This window comes from Falco naumanni, chromosome 7, assembly GCF_017639655.2.
Source record: "Falco naumanni isolate bFalNau1 chromosome 7, bFalNau1.pat, whole genome shotgun sequence".
In the NCBI taxonomy this organism is placed as follows: Eukaryota; Metazoa; Chordata; class Aves; order Falconiformes; family Falconidae; genus Falco; species Falco naumanni.
Genome location: NC_054060.1, coordinates 21043769 through 21066959, shown reverse-complemented (window position 1 = coordinate 21066959; position 23191 = coordinate 21043769). Strand labels below are relative to the sequence as shown.

The following is a 23191-nucleotide window of genomic DNA, read 5'->3' as shown; positions in this document are numbered from 1 at the left end:
CCGTGTACGAGATTGGAAATTGCACAGCTTTGCCGACCATCATGACACGAGTTTGGCACTGGTGTCCTGCAGCTGAGACATCCGTGCATTTTGAAGACAGTTTTGAGTTTATCGACAACTGAAGCACATTAAGAAAAGCACTGTAAGTATTTAATATGAGACTTATTTTTTCTTAAAACATTAATTTGCTGGAAAACTTCCAACCTTTTGACTTCATAAGTAAGTCACAGTGGCCCTTTATTTATTACTGCTCTATTGAAAGACAGGGAAGATTATCTATTGGGTAATAAAATTATTCTGTACAGCATAATTTAATCCCATTTTCTACTTTATCTAAACCAGAATAGAACAGTACTGGTTCAAAATCTCTACTCTGACACTTTGTAAACTTGCATTTGCTGGTAAAGTAACAGGCATTCAGGCATCAAACTAATACATAAGTTTTGATCCATGATAACTGAGCAGCCCATGAAAGGGAACTTTTCTTTCCTGCAATGTGCCCCTCTAGGAATCATGGACACCCTTTATCTTTAGACCTCAGTGAGACTGAGCTCACCCTGGAATAATTCCAGCTGTTCACAGCTACTCCAGATCGGCAGGCTGAGCTCTCTTGCCATTCAGTCTTCAATACCTAGGCAAGCACCTTACAAACTGATCGCAAAAGTCACATAATGAGATCTTCACTATTAAAAGCTGGGGTGCTACAGGCACAGGAAGCTCCCAAGTACACTGGCAACAGTAAGAAGTTTGGTGCGGCTGGGAGCAGATAGAAAAAGATAATGTCCTTAAGCATGGAGTAGTGATGTTAACAAAGATGGTTGGATACAATATTTTTTTGCCTTTTGCTACTTCCCCTCGCTATTTTACTGTATTTCTCCTACCAGTAGTTACAAACCCCTTCTTTATACTTAAGCTAGCTCTCACTTTACATTAGTAACTATTATCTGATAAATTTATGCCACAATAATGCCTACAGGCCACAGGCCACCTACTGTGCATGACATTAACTCCTGTTATGGTTTAACTGCAGCCAGCAACTAAGTACCACACAGCCGCTCACTCGCTCCCTGCCTCCCTGGTGAGTTCCAGGGGAACCAGAAAAAGGTAAAATACATAGGCTGAGATAAGAACAGTTTAATAATTGAAATAAAAGTAAAATCTAATAATGAAAAGAGGGATAAGAGAAAGGGAAAACTAAAAAAAAAAAAAAACAAATGCATGACGCACAGTGCAGTTGCTCACCCTGCGCTGATCGATGCCCAGCCGGTCCCCCAGCAGCGATCGGCAGCCCCCAGCCAGCCCCCCCAGTTTATATACTGAGGTGACGTTCTATGGTATGGAACAGCCCTTTGGCCAGTTCGGGTCAGCTGCCCTGGCTGTGCCCCCTCCCAGTGTCTTGTGCCCCTCCAGCCCTCTCGCTGGCAGGGCCGAAGAAACTGAAATGTCCCTCCCTGATTTACAACTACAACCATCCGTGTGTTCCAACATTGTTCTCATACTAAATCCAAAATACAGTATTGCACCAGCTACTAGGAAGAAAATTAACTCTGTCCCAGCCAAAACAAGGACAGTTATTTATATTTTAAATGCTCTAATTAATTTACCTTTATAAGTACTTTTTCCCATTATTTGCAGATTGTGCCTTTGTGGGTTGGGGTGCCTGTGCTTCCTGTTCCTCTTTTGTGGTACTTTTCTTTCTCTTGGTTTCCTCCATTCATTTTGTGCCCCCTTACGTTATTTTTTAACTCTTTCCACACTTCTTCTCCACATCTGTCACATTTATTCCACATTCCTTCAGCACCATAAACCAAACTTTGTTGCTATTGTTGCATTGTTCACCTTTGGGCAACAGATGTGCTATGTAAGTGCCACCAAGTTGGTGGCTGTCTGTGTAACAGCGTCACTGGCAAATTTACATCTTAGCCGAAACCTTCCACCCTGAACTCCTAGCAGTGCTGCCTGCCGCTGCCACTCTCAGTACACAACGATGAGAATGAGATTTATCTGGCTTCCCTGCGCGCAGGTAATGCCACCACGGCTGCCCCCAGGAAGGCCTGTATGTTGGATGCCACATTTACACAGCTGAAGGCCTGTATGTTGGATGCCGTATTTACGCAGCTGAAGGCCTGCATGTTGGATGCCGTATTTACGCAGCTGAAGGCCTGCATGTTGGATGCCGTATTTACGCAGCTGTAGTTCCAAACGACGTGCCGGTTCACGGTTTTGCCCACCACCGCTCTGCCGCTGCCCGCCGGGGTGCAGCACTGCTGTCACCTGTCCCCTTTACCTCACGGCGCCGCTCCCGGCTCAGACACCTCCCCTCCCGCGCCCCGCGGGTACGCGGCGCAGCGCACCACCCCGGCACTCGGAGCTCCCCGTGTCCCACCCTGTGACTGTTTACCGCGCCGCAGGCCTCCCCCCGCCCCGGTAAACGCTGCCGTGAGACGCGGGAGCGGCGCGACAGCCGAGCCCGGGCAGCGCCTCAGCGGCGCGGAGGAGGCAGCGCGCTCCCGGCGCCGCCCGCGCCGCGCCTGGGGAAGGCGCGCGCGCACGCACGCGCGGGGGGTGGGGGTGCGCAGCGCGTTACGTTGCGTGTGTGCGTGAGGCGCCAACCGCCACGGAGGGCGGCTGTCACGTGGGCCGGCGGCCTATGCGCTTCCGGGTGAGCGGGGCCGCGCAGCCGAGCGGGGCTTTTCCGCCGCGGCGCGGGCGAGGCCGCAGCCCGTCCCGTTCCCCCACCCCACCCCGCCCCGGCAGGTCCCCCACCAGGTACGGCCGCGGGAGGGGGCTACAGCGGCGACCCCCAGGCCTTGGGCAGTTGCTCGGCGGGGCTGGGCGGGCGCAGGGCGGGGCCGCGGGGCGCAGTGGGTGGCGGGGGCCTTGCGGCGGGGCTCGGTCCGGGGTCCGGGGGCCTTGCCGCGGCGGGGCTCGGTTAGGAGTCCCGGGCTGCTAGAGCCGCCGGCGGGTGGCCCAGCGGGCGCTGCCCGGACGGCGAGCTGGGCCCGGCCCCGCAGCGGGGAGGCCGGTCGGACAGCCGAGCCGTGCCGTGCCGGTGGCCCCCCCGGGCGCCGTGCGGTCTTTGCTGGGCGGCGGCAGGAGCGGTACCGAGTGTTACACCTGGACCGTCCCGTCCCGGGCAGCGCGAGCTTCAGCCTCCGTCTCGCTGTGGGGCTGGGGGGTCTCTGCCGTTACCGAGACTTACCACCCCCACCCCCCTTTTGTGGGCTGGAGCGGGGGGAGGGGGTGACCCCGGTGTGGCTCTGCCAGACGCACAGTGCGCAGCGATGGCACAGGCGGTGCCACTGCTTCCCAGTGCCTTCCAGTTCCGTTCCTCCTCGTTTCCATCTGCTACCGTAATACGCTAAGTCGTAATTGGTTATTGTTGGTGAACTTGTGCGTGTATTGCGATCTGACGAAGCTATATTGATTGCATTTCGGCAGGGTACGTATTGGTTTTGTCTGTTGCTGATGAGTTTGTATTTACCTTCAAATGCATCGCAGTGACCCCCAAGTGCGGATCCTGCTGTTGCTCTGAACGCAGAGTCTGAAGTAGCATCCGCGATGGATGACAGCAAGAGTGTTTTCAAGTTTTTTAGCTGGCTGATTGCTCCGTGCTTTGATGCAGAGAAGGGATTAAAAGGAGACAAAGGAATTAAAAAAACCCCACTTGTTATCTGTGAAAGTCCTTGCATCGACTCTTTATGCGAACATGCAAGTGATAAAATGTGGGTGTCCATCTTCACATGTGGGAAACTTTTCCTGGGATCATGGCTACTGTGGCCACAGTCAAAAAGCCAATGGGGTTATAAAACCACTTAGAAATTATACCAACAAATTATATTGAGCTGCACCATGTGGATGGGTGTAGCAGAAAATACCTGTTCCTTACTTTTGGCTTGCTGTAAAACCAAACGTCAAAAATACCCGTAGAGGCACCTCTTTAATGCCTGTAACCTGGAATTCACTCCACTGACGCTCAGTTAATGTTTGTGTTGAAACGGTGAGGGAGGAGTGTAGAAAAAAGTAGGCTCCCTTTTTTCAAAGTTGATCTCGGCTTTCTGAGATGGAAACAGCATGCTGCTGTTTGCCAATCAGGTACATAGTTCAACAGTGTGCTTGTTGTTGCAATTGTCTTGCAAAATAAACTTCATATTTATTCTACTTCAAATGCTGAGGTGCTGAGTGAGGACTGAATATAGGCCTTTGTATTGGATAGGCAGGTATGACCACGTCAATGCGTAATTCCTGTTTATTTCTGTATTCCTCTGAGAACTCAAGGGTGAAAGCCTGAAAAACTTTTGTGAGGGGTCTTTGACTTCATGAGTAAAAGTGATCTCATGCATTCTGTTGTCTCTTTTTTAAGTATCTGGGACATATTGTAGTTTCTGTTTAGCTGTAAACTAAATTTAATAAAATGGCAGTTCGTAATAGGCTTCTTAACACTGTTGTGTTTGCTATTCCAGCACCTACTAACTAAGCCAGCTCGGTATTAACGAGAGAACTCTGAAAATTATCTCCTCTTCCAGGAAAAAGGGTGAGAACACTGATACTTGACTCCTGGTGCAAGCAGTAATACTCTTCAGATGCAAACTGAAGTAGGTTTAACCTGGTGTTGTGGAAATGGAAATCTGTTTGTTAGCTGTAGTGGAAGAATAATGCATTTTTAATGATGTGTTCCCTTGTGATAGATTTTTCCTTCTTGTAGTATGGTAACTTGCCTGCTGAAATACTTAAAAATATAAAAGGCATTGTTGAGCACCAAAGTCCAGTGGCTCTGGTAAGAGAACAGAACCACATGGCAATCCTGTATCCAGATGTTCTTTGATGTTTTGAAGTTTCTGACCTTCAGATAGCTTCCAGTCTTTCAATTCCATTTCTTCAAGTAAAATGGAAAGTAATGAGCAACAGAGTAAAAATGACCAGGCTTGCTGTTCTCGGAAACCATGAGTTTTTGAGTTGGCCATGAAGAGTGCTAGGATCAGGAGGAAATTAATTGCTTTCCTCTACCTGGCTAATAAATACTTGCATTATTACAATATATTACAATTTTCAAGTTGAGCTTTTAGATCTTTGATTTACAGCAGAATTAAAAATAGACTTTGGCATAACAAAACCAGAAGATGTCAGCACCACCAGAGCAGCTATAGGAAGACTATTCTAAACTGTGCTTTAGTTTGTATAAGCAGAAATAGTAGATTTCCCCCTTGCCCCACACTGTAAGCATTTGTATTAGTGATGTAAAATCATTCTGTAGTCAGGACTTCTTAAATGTTCTTGAGATTACCCTTCCTCCTTCTTTCTCATTCTTTTAGTTGACAAATGATAGTGCTTTTATTCATGAGGCTTAAGTTGAAACATCCAAAACAGCTGCTTAGTCTGCAAGTTGAGTAGGATACTGAAAAATTTGAAATTAAGCTTATTTGATGTTGAACTTGGAACTTGCCTTGTAAGAAGTTTGGACTTGTATTATGTGGTATTCAGCAAATGACCGTTTTCAAATCTACCTTAATGAGAAGTTGCTGATGAGAATTCTCTAAGTAACATGAGAAGTATTTTCTAAGAGTATATTAAACTTTGACTACAGCATGAATAACTTTAAATGCTGTGCCTGTCTTAGTGTATAAAGTTTGTCTCAATATAATTGAATACATACAGGTAGGAATTGCTTCTGCACTGATATGCTGTACATCTGAAATTAATAGATGTTACTTGGCATTTGGTATTCTTCAAAAGCGTGGTAAGAAAACTGTTTGGAGCAAAACAGTACTTCAAACTGTCTGGCGGCAACTGTATTGTGAATGCAGTGCAGGCGAGTTCGAGTGGCATCACCACCTGCACAGTGATAGGAGTGGTTTGTGGTGGTGGTGGTGGCGGCGGCATTTTTTTACTGTTAGTTTTCTTCATTTCTTCATCTGTCCCTTAAGAGGAAAGTCATCAGTTTAGATTTTTCTTTTTGGTTTAGTGTCTGTTTACAGGCAGCTGCATATTTGCATCGGATGGTCCATTCCATGCTGATTGTAACCACTGTATTATCTTGACTGCGTAGGGTACCTTGTGAAACTTCTCATGCTTCATCTCAGTGTCCTGAAGCAAATGCATAAAGAGCTATGTGCACGTTCACTGTTACTACTTAGCAAAATATGATCTTATCTCCAAGCAAATATTTAAAATTCATTGTTGCAAACGCTCAGCAAGTTAGTATCCAGGAGAAACTGTATGCTGAGAACATCATCAGTCTTGATGGGAGAGAGGACATGTTTCGGGAGGAAAGTCATATGATTCAACCAGCAAGAAACTGCTCCGAACAGCATGTTAGTCAAAAAGGACAAATAGCAAGGGGGGAGAGCTGGGAGAACGATTGCTGGGGGCAGCTTCTTGGAGATTGTGTGCGCAGGTACATACTGCCAGCAGCTGAGCAGTGCAGGGGGTAAATGATTTGAAGAAGGAGAGTGACCCTCAACGGAGCTAGGTTGCTACCTTATAGAGATTTCACTTCCATTTTCTGAGTGAGAGAAGCAGGGAAACATCAGTAAAATAAGCTTAAATGTGGTCATTAGTGTTTGACTTGTCTCTGGTACTGGCAATTTTACAAAAAAAATAGTCTTAAATATTTTTTTATTGATCAACTTGTGTAGCTTTAAGCGTTGCAGGGTGTGTTAAAATCAGTCTGGCTGTAGTCAGGTCAGGAGAAGAGGAAATTTGTTGTGAAAGGTGATCCTGTAAAACAGTAAGCGTAACTTGGTTCTTTTTAACCACATGGAAAAAATTGTCTCTGGCTTAATTAGCAGTATGATTATATTAAAACTTTGTATTTACTAGTGGTGTGTGTTGATTGCTTCTTTGCATTTAAAAATGTCATTTCCTGTTTTGATTAGTATTGATAAGTTTACCTGTTTGTGCCAATCTTTAGAGCCAACACAGCAAAGAGCTTCAACTGGCTTGGACTTCTATGTCAGCAGAATGGTTTATTATGTTCAACTGTTGGGGATTTCTTGTTGCTGGTGATGGGTGAACCTGAAAAAACACAGCTTGACTTGCACATCACACGGTGAGTTCTCTGAAAACGCTTTCTGCAATAGTTGTCTTTAAAGTGTGTGTTTGGTTTTAAGAACTGGGTTGTATTTTAGATCTTACCGTCTGGGGTTTTTTTCTCTAAACATATGCTTACTCAGAATCTCCTATGGAATCTAAAGTGCTGTCAGGTTTCGACAGTTTGGAGTGAACTAGTGTGATCAGGTTGCTCAGGGCGTTCATTTTAACTGGGAGGTTGATCCCACTTAAGTAGGGTATTGGACTACATGAGATCCCTTCCAACCTGAATTATTGTATGAAAAACCATAACATTCCATAAGCAGTCTCGTATGAGGGGGGGGGGGGGGGGGGAAAGGAAACAAACTATAAGCTTCTCCCTGTTATGTTTTTTCCTCTGCATAATACCTCAACTTGGTGATAAGTGAAAGGATGTATTGCAAGTGTAGGAATAACAACAGTATTGAACTGGCATCTTCTGTTGTGTTCCTGCAGCTCCTCTGTGGCCCAGTGTCCTGAAGACAAGAGGTTCTGGCTGATCAGGAGTCTCTGTTAGCAGTTCAGGTTGGCTGGAGAATGGAAGGCGTTGAGTTTAAGGAAGAATGGCAAGATGAAGATTTTCCAAGGTTTTTAATTTTAATTCAAATCAAATGCATAACATCCAGAATAAGCTACCTCTTTATCTGAGTTAACACTCAGTAATAATCTTGAAGTGATTTCCATTAACATAGTAATCTGGAAAAGGTTTGGTGGCATCTCTCTGTATGGTCAGGAAAGGGATCACCTCCTGTACATGTCTGAGCTGACTAACACAGGAATGCCACTGTTGAAGTTCCCAGTGTTACTAAAGTGAAAATTTCAAAGTTTGGCATTGTTTTTCTGTGGTAATATTTTGCAACTGCATTGTTTGCATATTATTACTGGTGTCTGAAGGCCCAAGTCATGTCATTAAGTAACTTTTTGAAGTTAAGACTGCTAGGGATGCTTGGGCCTGCAAAGAAACTAAACCAGCTGACTGGAGCCGTTTCGTAATAACATGACTAAACTACTTCTGTAATGTATTTAATGTCAAGCTTTCTCAAGCAAGAATATGACACATTATCTTAAGGATGACACACACTGGCAGCAGCCAGTGTTTTGGCATTTGTCACATCAACAGATGATTGCTTGAATGCTGTAAAGGAATTCTCTGCTACTTTGGTGCTTTGTTTACTGAAAGCTTGAACTTAGGCTATACGTAAATTCAGTACTGTCCAACGGTGGTGTTTTTAGCAGTGTGTAAGTCTATATATTTGGCATTTAGCTGGTTATTTAAAAAAGAAAAAACTTCTGTAATAAGCTTCTACTTTGTGTACCAGGCCCCTGCCAGAGGACGATCCTGTTGAGTCAGATATATTGGCTGCAGCTGGAACAGAAAGTGAAGCTGGTAAGAACATTCCAGTCCAGTCAAGCTGACTATTCCCTACTTAGGTGGCTGTTTTAAAGCTCTGTTTTCTTTTAGGGGTTTGGTTTGGGGATTTTTTTGGGGTCAGACTTGAGCAAACGACATTCTAAATAAGATTTTTATATGTGAGAGGTATTATAAATGTGTTGTCTAGAAATAAAAGGGGTTTGGAATAAGATACGAGACTCTTCATCCTCCCTATGAACAGGGCTATCCAGGTAATACTGGACAAAAATTAATTACTGCACTCATTTCCTGACCTGTCTTAAAATCTTGATTCATTACTTGGCTTCTGTGCATCAGGTAGGGCCTGCCTTAGTTTGGTTCCAAATGTCAGACCTTTGTGGCCTTTGAAGGATGTTGCCTGTCTGAATGGTCAGAGGGGAAATAACACAGACAGGGTTTTTCACATTTGTAAATTTTCTGGATGTTGTCAGTCTGCTTTAGTAGTGGCATTTCCAGTGCTGGACCAGTCATTTTTATTTATTCCCTGCTTTCAATTGCTGTCTAAATCACACAAGTATTTATCTTGTGTCTTGAAGCATGTGTATTCATCTCATAGTTTCTTCAATTTTCTGTCCTCACTGTTGTCTGTCAACCTTCTCCCCCACCCCCCCGCAGCTTGTATAGTAATTTTTATTTCATCAAAGATGCTTATGATGTTACAGATACCTAACAAAACAAAGGCCTAGGGGCATGAATCGATTGCATTGTTTTCAAGAGTGAGTTAGTTATCTGATATAGTTAATAGGGGCAGTAGTTGCTTAGGTGGTGACAGCACTTCAGGTTTTTCTTCTGTAGGGAGTGTGGTGGTCTCCCACTGTGATCATAGTGTGTATGCAGTTGGGTAAACTTACGGTCTTGAGAACTTGAGAGCTTTCACCTCTTAAGTGCTGTTCTACTCCAAAGAGAAACTGTATAAATTAAGCGCATTGACTTACAATGCATTCTGAGAAAGCACTGTGCTCTTCAGTCTTGTTAATAGGCTTATCTAAACTCGCTTCAGCTTTGAAAATAAATAATTTGCTTTTTTAAATATAGAGGTTAATGGAACCAAAGTGAGGAAGAAATTAATGGCTCCAGATATTAGCTTAACTTTGGATCACAGTGAGGAATCTGTTTTGTCTGATGACTTGGATGAGAGTGGAGAGATTGATTTGGATGATTTGGATACTCCTTCAGAAAACAGCAATGAGTTTGAATGGGAAGGTAAGTATTTTGTTTTATCCGGTGCCCTAAAACATTTCTATTTTCTTATGTGCAGGTCAACAGTTTTTCAGGTGAGAAGTGACTATGACTCGATAGGACAAGAGGAAAAATATATAGGGAGTGGTTAGATTAGAAACTGGAAATAGGAGCAGTGGATTTTAAAAAGAGCAAATGAAACCTTGACTGATTAGTAAACAAGCAACATAATAGCTGTAACTCCAAGTAAGCTTAGGTGAATGTCATTAAAACACCTGTAAGACTCAAAGATATGGAAAATCCTCTCTGTTGCAGTATTTTTTTAAGAACCAACCTGGGAAAAAAAAATCAAAGGTGTTTTACATGTATTATAAACCAGTTTTAAATGGAGGTGAACCATAGAAAGGGATATAGATGATGGATCAGCTCATCAGAAATTTATGAATTTCAAGCCTTTGTATTTAAGGAGGTATCTGATATTTTTAAAAATAGTAACACCTGATCTCATATCTTACTGTGGTGAGAATGGCAAAAGCTCAGTAGCCTTAGAGTTTGCACGTGTTCTGGAGTGACTTGAAGTGGTAGAAAAGCCTCTATTTTGTGTTAAGTTCTGAAATGACTTGGTAGGAAGTTAACAGCTATAGCCACACTAGCAGTGTTCTTAAAATTAAGAAATGTGTAGATAATTCATGATAGCCTTATAGGCAAAACCTAGAGAATCCAGCAAATTCTATTTGAGGTAAAAAAAGATCTGTTTAGGAGTTAAAGCACAAGTTTTAAACTTGCAGTTTAATTATGTTTTAAGGCCCTTTTTTGTAAGCCAAAACCTGTTTGTTGTGTTCATCAAACAGTTGAAGTTTTTAATTTCTTCTTAATAAACTTCATGACTTATTGTGTCTTAAGTAAACATGTAAGCTCTGTTATTTCTTTATTTTTCTGAAAATAAAGTAATTTTAATTCCTGAGTAAACAGGAAGCCCTCTTTTCACCGTTATGTATGAAACGCTACCTATTCTTCATTCCAAGGTAGCTTATAAATGGAGAAGCAAACACTCTTTAGAATAAAGTGGGCTTTTTAAATAGCTAAAAACATATTGCAGGTAAAGTTTTCATAACAAACTCTGGGTTTACCTGTGTAAAAGGATTGTCATCGTTTTAGTGAAGAGGAACTGGTATTTAGAGTTAGTTATGCAATGATACGAAGGAAATGTTCCAGATGTTTGTGTCTTGTTTTTAAAAGTGGCTGAAAAGGGTTTCTGTCTTTTCTTCCTTTAATGCTGCTGCCTTCATTTTCCTGGAAGGATAGTTTCAATTAACAGCTTTGTCTTGGGAACAGACAACTAACTTGCAGTAGGTTTTCTCGCTTTGGGTAAGGTCTATGCAACAAAGTCAAGAATCATAATTTAATTGGAGCAAATTGTCTTACAGATTGCTCTCAGCATAAATTTCTTATATATTGATTACACATATGTGAATTAGATTTAATTTCTAATAGATTTGCCTGCATGTCTGCTTGCAAGGTACTGTCAATGTTTTAAATCATGCTTTTACATAAATCTGTGATCGAGCAACCTGTGTAATTGTCATTGGAGTTAACCACTTTGTCTGTTTTGGTGAAATTTATTAAGGTCTGTATTCTGAAAGCCTACAATTAAATAGGCTTCCTACAGGGATAGACATTTGTTGTTTACTTTAACATAGAATGTTACGGTCAAAGGGTAACCGCCAACATAGAATATTTTGATAAAATGTGACACCCATGAGACCTGTTTTGTAATAACTGAAAGAACCAAGTCAGCTGGTATGTCTGACTGGCTAAAGAATATTAAAATAGATTAGATAGCAAAGTGGTTAACCCATGTTGTAATTCATTGTCACTACACATAGTGTTCATAATGGATCTTGAACATGTTTTAACTTTGGCAGATGATCTTCCGAAACCAAAAACTACTGATGTAATTAGGAAAGGATCACTTACTGAATACACTGTGGTAGAGGAGAAGGATGATGGTCGACGCTGGCGAATGTTTAGGATTGGAGAACAGGACCATAGGGTGGACATGAAGGCTATTGAACCATACAAAAAAGTTATCAGTCATGGTGGTAAGGATTAGTGATATCCTGAGGGGAACTGCTACTTTAAGCTGAGTTGGGAAGAACTTTGGGCATAAAGACTCATGTGACGATTCATTTGCTGCAATATTGAAGTGTACGGTTGATTTAATATTTTTCCCTATTAAACTCAAGTTCCAAAACGTACATATGTTCAGATGAAGCTACTAACATGCACATATGTAATAAGATGTACTTATCTGGGGGTAAGTCTCTTTTCCCAGATAACAAATGACAGGAGAAGAAGAAATGGCCTGAACTTACACCAGGGGAGGTTTAGGTTGGATGTTAGGAAAAATTTTGTTACTGAAAGGGTGGTGAAGCACTGGCACAGGCTGCTCAGGGAGGTGGTGGGGCCACCATCCCTGGAGGTGTTCAAAAAACACATAGCTGTGGTGCTCGGGGACATGCTTTAGTGGTGGGCTGGGCAGTGCTGGGTTAACAGTCGGACCTGATGATCTCAAAGGTCTTTTCCAGCCTAAATGATTCTGTGATCTCTTCTATGGTGTCAGTGCTACCAGTGTAGTTTTTTGGTTTTAAGAGTGTTGAAAACATTAACTGTAGATCTACTAAGTCATAAATCAATTTAATGACTCGGGAGTTCCCAGCAGTCTGTGGAGTTCTGGTTGGAAGAAAAGTTGACTATATAAAATGTCATTAAATATGCTGAGATTCTATACTGAGATGTTGATTGTAGGCACAGCATTTGATTGAAAGAAACTTCAGCTGTTTCTTTAGCAGACAAACTTGAAAAAGAAATCTTGAGGTTTTCTGTAAAAGTATGAATTTGTCCATATAGAATACTCTTTAAGGTAAATAATGAAAAAGCTTACTGAATGTACTTGACTTTGTGTAACTGTAGTCAGTGTATAGTCACCTTTGTCACTACTACTGCTTTTTTCTTTGTTTTTAGGTTATTATGGTGATGGGTTAAATGCCATTGTTGTGTTTGCCGTTTGTTTTATGCCTGAAAGCAGTCAGCCTAACTACAGATACCTAATGGACAATCTATTTAAGTAAGTCATCATCTGCTTCTGAATACTGTCTTAATTTCACATTGTGAAAGTTACCATTTTGATGTAAGGGTAATTAATTCCCTTTTTTTTAATGAAGCTTTTTATATTTCAAATGAGGGAAAGATAACAAATAGAAAAGCAACTACATCTGCTTCCAGAGGAAGGAAAAAAATTATTAGGTGTTGCTCAGCACTGTTGCCAACTATATATTTTAAATATATTTGAGCACTACTAGGAATTACTGTAATATCCACAGATCTTCACTTGAAAGTTCTTTGTTTGTCTCTGCAGGTATGTAATTGGCACTTTAGAGCTGTTAGTAGCAGAGAACTATATGATAGTTTACCTGAATGGTGCAACAACGCGGAGAAAAATGCCAAGTTTAGGCTGGCTTAGGAAATGTTACCAGCAAATTGACAGAAGGTAAGAAGCACAGCTGTGTTTTCTTAGAATATTCACATGCCCAGTGATAAACGTATTTAGGAAAAACTGCTGTGTGGTGCCTGGTGCCTACTGGTTAAGGTTTAATTAAGCAAATTGCTTTGTATATTGAAAACCTCTTCCTAAACGCGGCAATGTGGGATACTACAGGCATGGCTGTTTTTTTGTTGTGTGGTGTCTTTTTGGTGGTGGTCTATTTGTTTGTTTTAGTGAAAACAGTAACCACGTAGAATATCCTTAAACCTTCATGTATTAATGTGATAAGTTTAGTAAGGGGGGATCCTCTCTGAATCACTTCATTAGTTGTGTAAAAAGATTCAAAGAAACCTTTCTTTGGAATGTTATTTCCTTCTCATTGTTGTCAAACTGGTATTAGATCTTAAATTTTGACTATACACTTGTGTGGTGTTTTTTTTTGTCTTGCAGATGATTTCTAATAATGGAATGTCAGAATACTAGATTAATGTGACAGTTGTGCTTGAAAAAAACATACTTTTTATTATTTAAGAAAGTCTTGTTGTCATGCTGTCTTTTTGTTCTAGTAATTATGCCCATTGTTTGAATTCTTTAGGTTAAGGAAAAACCTGAAGTCATTAATCATAGTTCATCCTTCTTGGTTCATCAGAACGCTTTTGGCCATCACAAAACCTTTTATTAGGTAATGCTCTGGAAGAAATTTCTTTTTTTTTAAAAAAATAAAGAAATAATCCTAACTACTGTTTACTTTAAACTTCAAAAAGTCTTTTAATATTGACCAACTGAAAAACTTTTAAGTTCTAACTGTACTCTGCATTTGTTCTTTCACAGCTCAAAATTCAGCCAAAAAATTAGGTATGTCTTTAGCCTGGCAGAACTAGCTGAACTCATCCCCATGGAATACGTTGGCATCCCAGAATGCATAAAACAGTACGTTTTATTATTCAAACATGTTCTACACTGATCATGTTTTAGAACGGGTATATATTGTATTCAGCGATTGGTTTGGATGTAGTACTTAGCATTTAATAAAACTTAACTGAGATCTTTGCTATCTCTAGGAGGAGTATCCATGTTTGAACGTATTGCTAACTACAGTTTGGTATGTAGTGGCATGGATAGCCAAAATGTTAATGTATAGGGATTTTTGCATATAGTGCCTTGTGTAACTACCAAGTTCTGGTGTGTGAATTAAGTCTCCTAGAGGCAAGTTCTCGTTCCAGTTCTCCCTCTTAGTATACTAAATTGGCTTGCGAGTGAGAAATTCTGGGCATGTTGATACTGAAGTTACAGTATCTTCCCTGTTCAAGCTAAAATGTGGAATAAGTTAAGTGGTGAAATACCACTTGGATTGGGATTTCATTTAGAAGAAGAGCTGTGGTAGAAAAATGGTAAATCTCTACCTAAAGTAGATTCTAAAACTGCCTCAGTGAAGAGCTGAAGGCAGCAACATCAATGTCCTTGGTCTCCTCTTCCTTCCCTCCAGATTACGTACACCCATTTCAACATCGGCACAACTGTGCTCTCAAATACGATGGTGATACTTTTGTCAATAGCGTTTGTGGGTGCGGTAACGGAGTAGAAACCATAAACCTGGGTCTTAAAAAAGCCAGATGAAAATACTGACAGTTCTGATGATAAATTGATCAGCCTCTTGGAGGGCATAACATACAAAACCTATAGACTGCATCACAGTATGTACCCACAGACTGGGAGCTCTGTAAGGAAGGATGGCACATAGTCTCACTGTCCGGACAGAAGGGCACATCCATGCCAGGCAAACCAACAAACCTCCCCCAGCCCCCACAGATGGCTGGTTATTGCCGTAGGCATTCAGCTGGTATCAGTTTACAATTTAACTTTTTATAAAGTAGAGAAAACACAGTTTTCTTGAGGCAGGGAGGAAAGACATGGCAAGGCTGAAACAGCCTTGTGCTATCTTGAGAATACTTTTTTACTGGAGCTTTTGAAGGATGTCTTATGAATATTCAGACTGTCATTCCATGTCTTTAAAGACTCCTTTCTGTATTGGTGAACCTTTAACTGTCCTGCAAAGGCTGAACTTGGTTGATTTACGGAGTTAATTCTCAGACTTCCTTGGAGGATTATGTCTGTCTTCAGACTGTTACGAATACAGACTTTAAATTTCACTGATGGATGTTAATACTGTACAAGAAGTTGTATTGAATTCATATGTTATGTCATAGTAATTAAATCTTAATGCTTCTGGTTTAATGCTTATAACTGTTGGAAGTACAATACATTTTTTTGTTAATTACATGGGTTTCAAAACTTGGTATGTTTGTACAAACTGTTTTGACACTAATACCAGTTTGCAGCTTGTTGAATTTGGCCTTCATATGTTACACTTACTGAAATCAAACTTTTCCTCACCAAGGTATGAAGAAGAAAAGTTTAGAAAGAAACAGAAAAGGTATATTCATATTTTGATTAGGGTTGCATCTAGATAAGACTATTTGCACTGCAACTAACTCCCAGTTGATTGGCTTGCACAAAGGAATAAGCATTTGTAAATACCAACATGCACTAGTGACAAAGTTTTTATGCATGAAAGTGACTACTTCCTGCATATGATCTAAAAGAGCTCACGCTGGATGGCCAAACAGATTATTTGTGAATAGTCTGTATTATTCTATTACATGAGAGGCTCACTTTTAAGGGGGATAAGTGGATTGTCAACTGAATCTTCAAGAGGCAAAAGTAGTGCTTCTGTATGAATTTATTAAATCAAGTTTTACTCTTTCTAACAAGAAGTGATATCTGAAGGAAGAGCTTTTTTTAGGTGGTAAGCTGTAGCTATGCATCGGCAGAGATGCGACTCTAGAAGTAGTTCTAATATTGAACCTTGTATTTTGTATTTTTGGTATTCGCTACTTTTTTAGTTATGTACTTGCACAGATGCAATCTAAGTCAGTATTTTTAGTGCTGTTTGTATTTGCAGTGGCTGTGTTCCTTGCTAATAAACATTGAAAATTAACAAAATGAAAATCCAGTCTTCTGCTAACTATTGAAGCTATTCCAGCAGCTGATGAAATGTTTTGAATGTTTTTTTCACTCTTAACAAATGTTCTGAAGGGTTTTGCCACTAACTTTTGCTTTTTTTAATTACTCTTCCTGTGTGTGCATAACTACTGAGGGATGCTTGTTGTCTAAATTGGGGAATGGACATAGAGAGGAGCACTGAGAGAGTAAAGTAAAAGGAATTTAAATCCTTTCTGAAAGCTAGCAGGTAAGCTAGTGGCAAGTGTTGAACATCCTCTAGGAATTACTCCAATTAAGTGATAATTTTGTAGCATGTAACCTGAAGTACTAAGCCTGTCAAATTTAAGAAACTCTCAGTATGTATTGAACAATAGTTTTGCACAATTTTTCTCCCCCCTCCCCACCCCCTGTGCATATTTTGATTCAGTTCTGTTGCAAGATCCATTGTAATCAGGGTGCAAACCTGAGACATTCAAACAGTAACATGAAAACTTTAAAATCTCCAGTACAGCAAGCACTTTTTAGCATCCCTTTCTATTGTCACTTATACTACCATCACTTTTGTAAAAAATAGTGTGTTCCAAATTGAAACTTATGTGTAGAGGAGAGCTCCCAGGCACTGTTTGATACTGAGACTTCAATCAGGTTGAAAGCAGCTGTAGGCGTTATCACAGGGGGAAAGGAGATGTGTTGAAGTTTAGTAACCTGGTTGAAGATGGCAGTAGGATATCTTTGGCCCTGTCTCTGAGTCACTTTGGAAGCTAGAATATGATATACTTCGATGGATTTATGTTGTCATTTGTATGTTTATGCATAGCTTGTGTGTGCACCACATTTTCTTACACTTTCTGTGATTAGTCCTAAAAGTTGTGTCAAAACATGCTTTTCTAAGATACTGCAGTGAGGACTGGGATGAGTTGCAGCTACATACTGTGCAGGTGAACAGCTGCTCAGCTAGGACTGCTGCTTCTGGGCAGCACTGCTCCAAACCTATGGGGTCCTTACATACTTGCTGCTATTCTTACAGTTGCAAAAAACCTCCAAAAATCTTGCCTCCCCTTTTTGTGGGGTCATGACCTGGAAGAGCTGTCATTGTTTTTATCATTCTCAAAAACTAGTTGGTTATAGTTTGAGAGACTGGACAGGTAGGTTAGTTGTTAGAAGACTAACTCGGCCTTAGCCTCTCTCCCTTTGGAAGTGCTGTTGGTTTTAACAATAATTTACCTCCGTGCACGACTTATTTCCCAGAAGGTATAATTAAGACTGTAGCTTGCTTTTACTGTAGAGAGGAAAAGTAGACCTTGTGCAGGACTGTCAACCATCCACTGGGTTCTGCAAAGCAACGTTTTGTTTGCTAGTCCCAAGGCAGATAGAAAAAAAACCAAACCAAATTGACAAGTGACAAAAGAGATTTAGCAGCATGATGGTGAGTTTTTCCTGGGTAATACAGGAGTCCTAGTAGAGGAAGTACTGCAGTTAAGGAGCCACTTAACTTGTTGAGTCACCTAGTGCTGTTACCTTCTTGGCTTAAATACTGTAACGTTAAAGGTAATTCTGTGCTTATCCTGCAGTGTATGAACTCATGCAAGTAGCAGTGCTTGATGGTATTGTCATGTTACCTGTGAACTTGTATTCCTGCTTGCATTCATTAATAAAAAGCACAGAACCTGCTTTTTTTCTCTTCTGTAGTAAAACTTCACTTGCACTTCTCAAATGCTTCCTTTCAAATGCTCTAGTTTTTAAATGCTTTCTTAACAATTTTAATTTCTAGGGGGAGGTAAGAAAATAATTAAAACCCAATGTATTGTTGTGACTGCAATCAATAAAAATGTTAATATTTATTTAGTAAAGCTTTTTCCATGTAAAAGCTTTGTTTGTTCCTGTTAAGATTAGTAGTTCATACTTAACATATGAGCTGTCAAACTAAACTACTGCTTAACATCATTTTAATTTTACTGCTTTCTTTGCTAAGCAGAGTTGACCAAGAGCTGAATGGAAAACAAGAGCAGAAAAGTGAACAGTAAGTTTGGAGTCCAAACAAGACTGAAGAATATGCAGATGGAATGATGCTATTTTTGCTCCATTTACAATGCATTCTCTGTGTGTTTGTATATATTATATAACCTGTTGCAAAAGGTGCTTAATTTCTTTGAACTGGCACACAATGGACTGCTTACTGCTGTATTGGTTTGTCCTGACTTTAATAGCTATGTTCATGTAATCATTTTATATTGCTAAATGTCAAAGAACCCCATGTTTTCAGAGGATGTTCTTGCAATTGTTTATCTAAATGATGCATGTTCTTCAGTAAAATATTTATATACCTAAATGTTAAAGGAAAGAGATAATATATATTTTTATGACTGAGCAATATATTGTGTGTACCTGCTGAAGGAATTCATTTGCAGGTAGACAAGGCAATGAGTTACTTGTATAAATCTGTTTTGCTGTAAATGGTCAAGTGCATTTCTTTTGTTGTCACAGAATCCTTACTTTGTTTGGATATTAACAGTCACGTAATGTAGTCTTTCACAAGTGTGGAGACCCTTATTTTTGCTCACATACCTAATAGAATCAGTACTCATTTCCTCACTAGCGTGAGCTTTGGTGTCCTTTAGTCCGTTGTTTAGAAGGTGGAACTGCAGTTCTGTGAACTTCAGTCTGTTGGCCAAGGCTTGAAGCCTAAACCACAAGAGAAGCGGAACGGTTTGAATGACTAGTCAGATACCGGACCTTTCCCAATGTAAGTTGAAAATTTAGATCCTGTTGCAGTAAATCAAGGCTATCTCAGCTACCAGTAGGAAATGAGTTCATTGTGGCTCTTCCTGGATGAGTATTTGTTGTCACCAGTAGGAACTCTGGTCATGCTTAGTAGAGCTTGGGAGTTACACAGATAATTCTGGCCAAAATATCAATTGTTTGCAGGTGTATGGGGAGTCTTACGCTACCTGTGTCATCCTGGCAGATGGAACATGCAATTCTAAAGTTCTTAGTTTGATATGTGATACCAGCACTAATTTCACTTAAATTATTTTAAGGTTGGGGTCTTTTTTCTCCCCACAATGGTAGTAAATGTGTATCTATGAGAGGTGTTCTTGGACGTTTAACTAGTGTTTATAGGTTTATCAGGGCAACAATAATGCACTGGTTGATACGCTGTAAAAGTTTGTAACATCTTTTGATAATCACTGCTATTTCCCTGTAAGGACAGGTGCATGCAAATAAACCCATTCAGGAGCTGAGCAACATAATATTGTAGCAAATATATTAAACCTTCACTTCTGGTTTTTACTGCAGTCACAATTTTGTCTTCACGCCAAAAGTATCAATACTTAATTATATTACAAGTTAGTTTTATAGTTCTATTATTTAAAAAAAAAAAAGTTGTGTTCAACTAGATTACTACCTGCCGCTGATAAACAGCAGTCAAGAGATAGTTCCATGGTCAAGACCTATTACCAGTTAACAATAAATCTACAGTCTCTAATGATACATGCATAGACCCTGATAGCGTATTTGTGTCAGATGAGGGCAAGTTGCCGGTGTCTCTGGGAGTTACAAGTCTGCAATTTGGAGATTTTCATCTCCAGATCTAGGTCCTTCTTCTGTATCACAGTTCCAAAGAGATTTCGTGTGCAGGGTGTTTTTGAACAGGCGGTGCTAATGTCAAGCTGCCTTCCATCATGTCATCAGGTTTGGATCTTGCTCTGAAAGCAGAACACGGATGCGAACAATAAATAAACTGTTGGGGCTGTCTTCTCTCCTGCTTCAGTTTTGATGTTGACCCTAGATTCATGTAAAGTTCTGGTCTGTAAATTGGACACTCGCAGTCCGCTCGCTTCTAATCCTTCCAGTGTGGTGTATAAGCGTGGAAACCTGCACACCTTCCCGAGTTCTCCTGATTCCGTGTGGGCCCTAAGCTAGATACTAAGCGTTCTAATGATCTCACTTCCAATTTTTCCTGATTATGATTTATCTGAGAAGAGTAGTTTTGTTATTCTTAGTGGAAGGATTGTAGTTCTACACGTTTTACTTCCTATGTGTATAGTGCAGTATAGAGTAGCCAGTCCTTTGTATAGGCCGTATTATCAAATAATGGGATTGTTATTGTCTTCCCTGGTGGCTGAGTGGTTCTACAATTCCATGCCACAGTAGCACTATTTCTTTTTGAAATGCGTATCTGCTTACCGAATAGTTTATTTCTCTAGTATAAGCTTTTGTGAATGAATATGCAGCATGACAGTTCTTCCGTCCCTAAAGGCGTGTGGCTGAAGAAACAGGTGTACTAAAGAATTATTCCCCTTTGACCTTTTGCAGCTCATCATTTAATGGTGAGGTGCATGTTTACTAAAAGGGAAGAGGTCCCAAAGTTATGGGTAACTTTTTGTCAAACCTACCTTTTGATAAATTCTATAAAATTAATATATTTTAATATTTAAAAACATGAGAAGCTGTATTAAAGTTATTTTAAAACTCGACTCACTTTGGAGTAAGATACAGTATCATAGGAAATTCATCTTTCAATAGCTCTTCCTTCCAAAAGTACAATTTCCGTTGCTAGAATACAGTTTGAGCCCTGTCAAGAAGAGATAATTTCACAAGTCACTAATTTACTTTTGATTTAGAGGGCCCATTAGCCTATTTATATGTGCGTGCGTGGTAATAAGTTGCTAGTTATCCTTTTGCTATTACTGTGTGCAACTGAAATTGAGGAGTTTGGGCCAGTGGCCCCTCTGTGTATGTGGCCTTTAGTAAATTGATTTCTACAATAGGGGAAGTGTTTGGAAGTGGCAAAGATATTTTGGAGAAAGTGTCATGAAAAACTGATGTAAGTAGGCTCAGGATTGCCTGAATGTTCTTGATGTTCTGTGTGGTATGGCAAAGCCATGTGCTGTTGGAAAGTAACGGAGTGTCTGAGGATTTAGTGCTGAAGCAGATAGAAGTCTTTGAGGTCCTTGTTTGTTAAAACGGAGAAGTTTTGGTTCCAAAAAGCGTAGAACTAGTTAGCATAGTACATAGCCTTGTTCATAACAATGCTGTTTAGCATATTTCTTCCCCTTTATTTTCAGCGAACACGCAAAGAATAGTACTTCTTGCTGTGAGGAACTTTGTACTGAAGAACAGTAGTTGTGTTCTGAATGGCACACCGTTAGTATGTACCCTTTTGTTGGCATGTTTCAGCACGTTTGTGAATTCATACACTTAAATGCTCTAATGACAGTTTAAAGCCTTTCAATGGTTAATTTGTGTCAGACTTCAAGATTAGATTGCGTGTGAATAATGGAATCCTTTCTGAAATGACCTCAAAGTGTGTCACAGGGAGAGGGTGCCATTGGTGCCTAGTCGTGGGTCAGCTTCATGGATGTCATCTGCTGAAATGACTGTAGTTAACTGAAAAGAATGGAACTATGTTGTGAATGGGCACTTTCTAAACTAAATCTGTCACAAAAGTAACTTTCTTGGTGAAAAGTAAATTTTTGTCTGTGTATCCTATGGATTTATACAGTATTTATTACATAGAAAGATGGCTTAAATGCATCTCTTACCAAAAGCTGTTGTCTTTGGAGATGGCTTTAATTCTCCAGTTATTCCAGTCTCCCTCAGAAAAGTCTCCTATGAGGAACGATGGGGAGGGACAGCAGCTTGCGTACTTTTTGTAACCGCAGGTCTTGTATAGCTTTCAGTGAAAATTGTTATTTAATCCTTGTGGATGCAGGTCATTCTCTAGAGGATTTGTTTCACTGACTAGCTGTCAGAGGCATTTGAAATAAGTGCTTTAATTGTACTTTCTAAGGATACCTGGGTTTAGTCAGTGGCACTCTGAAATGTAAGGAAATTTTAAATAGTCATATTGTGAAAGATCTTGCAGCTTTCCTAGCTTCAGAATTGTAAGTTGAACTACGTGGTTTCCTTTATTGCATCTTGTTCCCTATGTTGAGCTAACGGGGGGGAAGGGCATTTGTGAAGGGAAGAGGTGTAAGTTGTGTTAGTTTTTCATCATTCCCTTCAAGCATGACTGAGATCAGTGAAATCAAAGCCGTTCTTTTCTCAACTAGTCTTTTTTTCAGTTTTGCAATTTGGACTACCCAGATTACTTTGATTTAAACATACTGGTGGGTGGTGGTTGTTTTTTTTTAGTATTGAAAACTATCTGAGGAGAAGCTACTGGAGTGTTTTCAAAAAGTCAAGTCCTTATCTTACCATGCTGCTTACTCAGCTGCCATTTAATATTTATGACACGCGATTCCAGGTTAATAATTACAAAACATGTTGATGGCAGACAGATGCTTGCTTTCCCAGTGGCTCTGCAGTTCTGCAGCGTTTCTTACTCAGTCATCTGATCAAAGCCCTTTTATTAAAAAGCAAAGCCTGAGTAGTGGGGTGCGCTACCAGGCGGGTGGTAGATCGAAGGGTGAAGACAATGTCTATTAGTACCAGTAAACTTTAATACGTCTGATGTGGGAAATGTGCAGTGTTTCACAAAAGGAAGCTGCAGTAATCATGCAAAACCACAGTTTGTGAGTAGTAGGTGATATAACTGGCCTAAATTGACTATTGATGTTCTTCACAGATGTGACTATTCTCCCTTGCCCCTTTAATATAATGTACAAGACTCTTCACCTACCTCTTAAAATGTTACGATCCTTTCTTTTTAAATGAGCTGCTGTTTTCTGTTTGTGTTGCAAAGCGTCACGCAGTAACGCAATGAATGCATTTCTGAATGTGCTAGCTGTTAATACTTACGGGAAACTTTGGAAACTTTTTTAATTAGGAGAAAAATAAATGCTGTATGCAATAAATCCCTTTGGCAAAGGTCTGAATGTTTTATTTTAGTGCTTAGTAATAACAGATTGAAACACGAGTCTTTTGTTAGGGTGTGCAGCACCACCTGTGAAGCTCGCCGGGGGGGTTCCAAGGCGGTGAGGGGGTTGGAGCCGGGGCTTGCCGGGGCTCTGGCCGCTCTCCAGCCTGCGCTCGGGACTGAA

General features: G+C 40.4%; 1 protein-coding gene across 5 annotated transcripts; it reads left to right on the top strand.

Moving 5' to 3' along the window:
- The first annotated feature begins 2648 nt into the window (after positions 1–2648).
- Positions 2649–23020, top strand: BNIP2 (BCL2 interacting protein 2). 5 transcript variants are annotated; one of them, XM_040600495.1, is made up of 13 exons: positions 2649–2769; positions 4464–4534; positions 6911–7048; positions 7525–7655; positions 8388–8455; positions 9515–9682; positions 11584–11760; positions 12683–12785; positions 13077–13208; positions 13798–13884; positions 14034–14132; positions 15601–15636; positions 18181–23020. In XM_040600495.1, the coding sequence occupies exons 4-13, from the start codon at positions 7606–7608 to the stop codon at positions 18227–18229; spliced, it is 969 nt and encodes a 322-aa protein (XP_040456429.1). In that variant the 5' UTR covers positions 2649–2769; positions 4464–4534; positions 6911–7048; positions 7525–7605; the 3' UTR covers positions 18230–23020. The 5 variants fall into 5 exon arrangements, with proteins under 5 accessions (XP_040456429.1, XP_040456428.1, XP_040456433.1 ...); XM_040600494.1 differs by having other exon boundaries at positions 4464–4595; XM_040600496.1 differs by having other exon boundaries at positions 2652–2769; positions 4527–4595.
- The last annotated feature ends 171 nt before the right edge of the window (positions 23021–23191 follow it).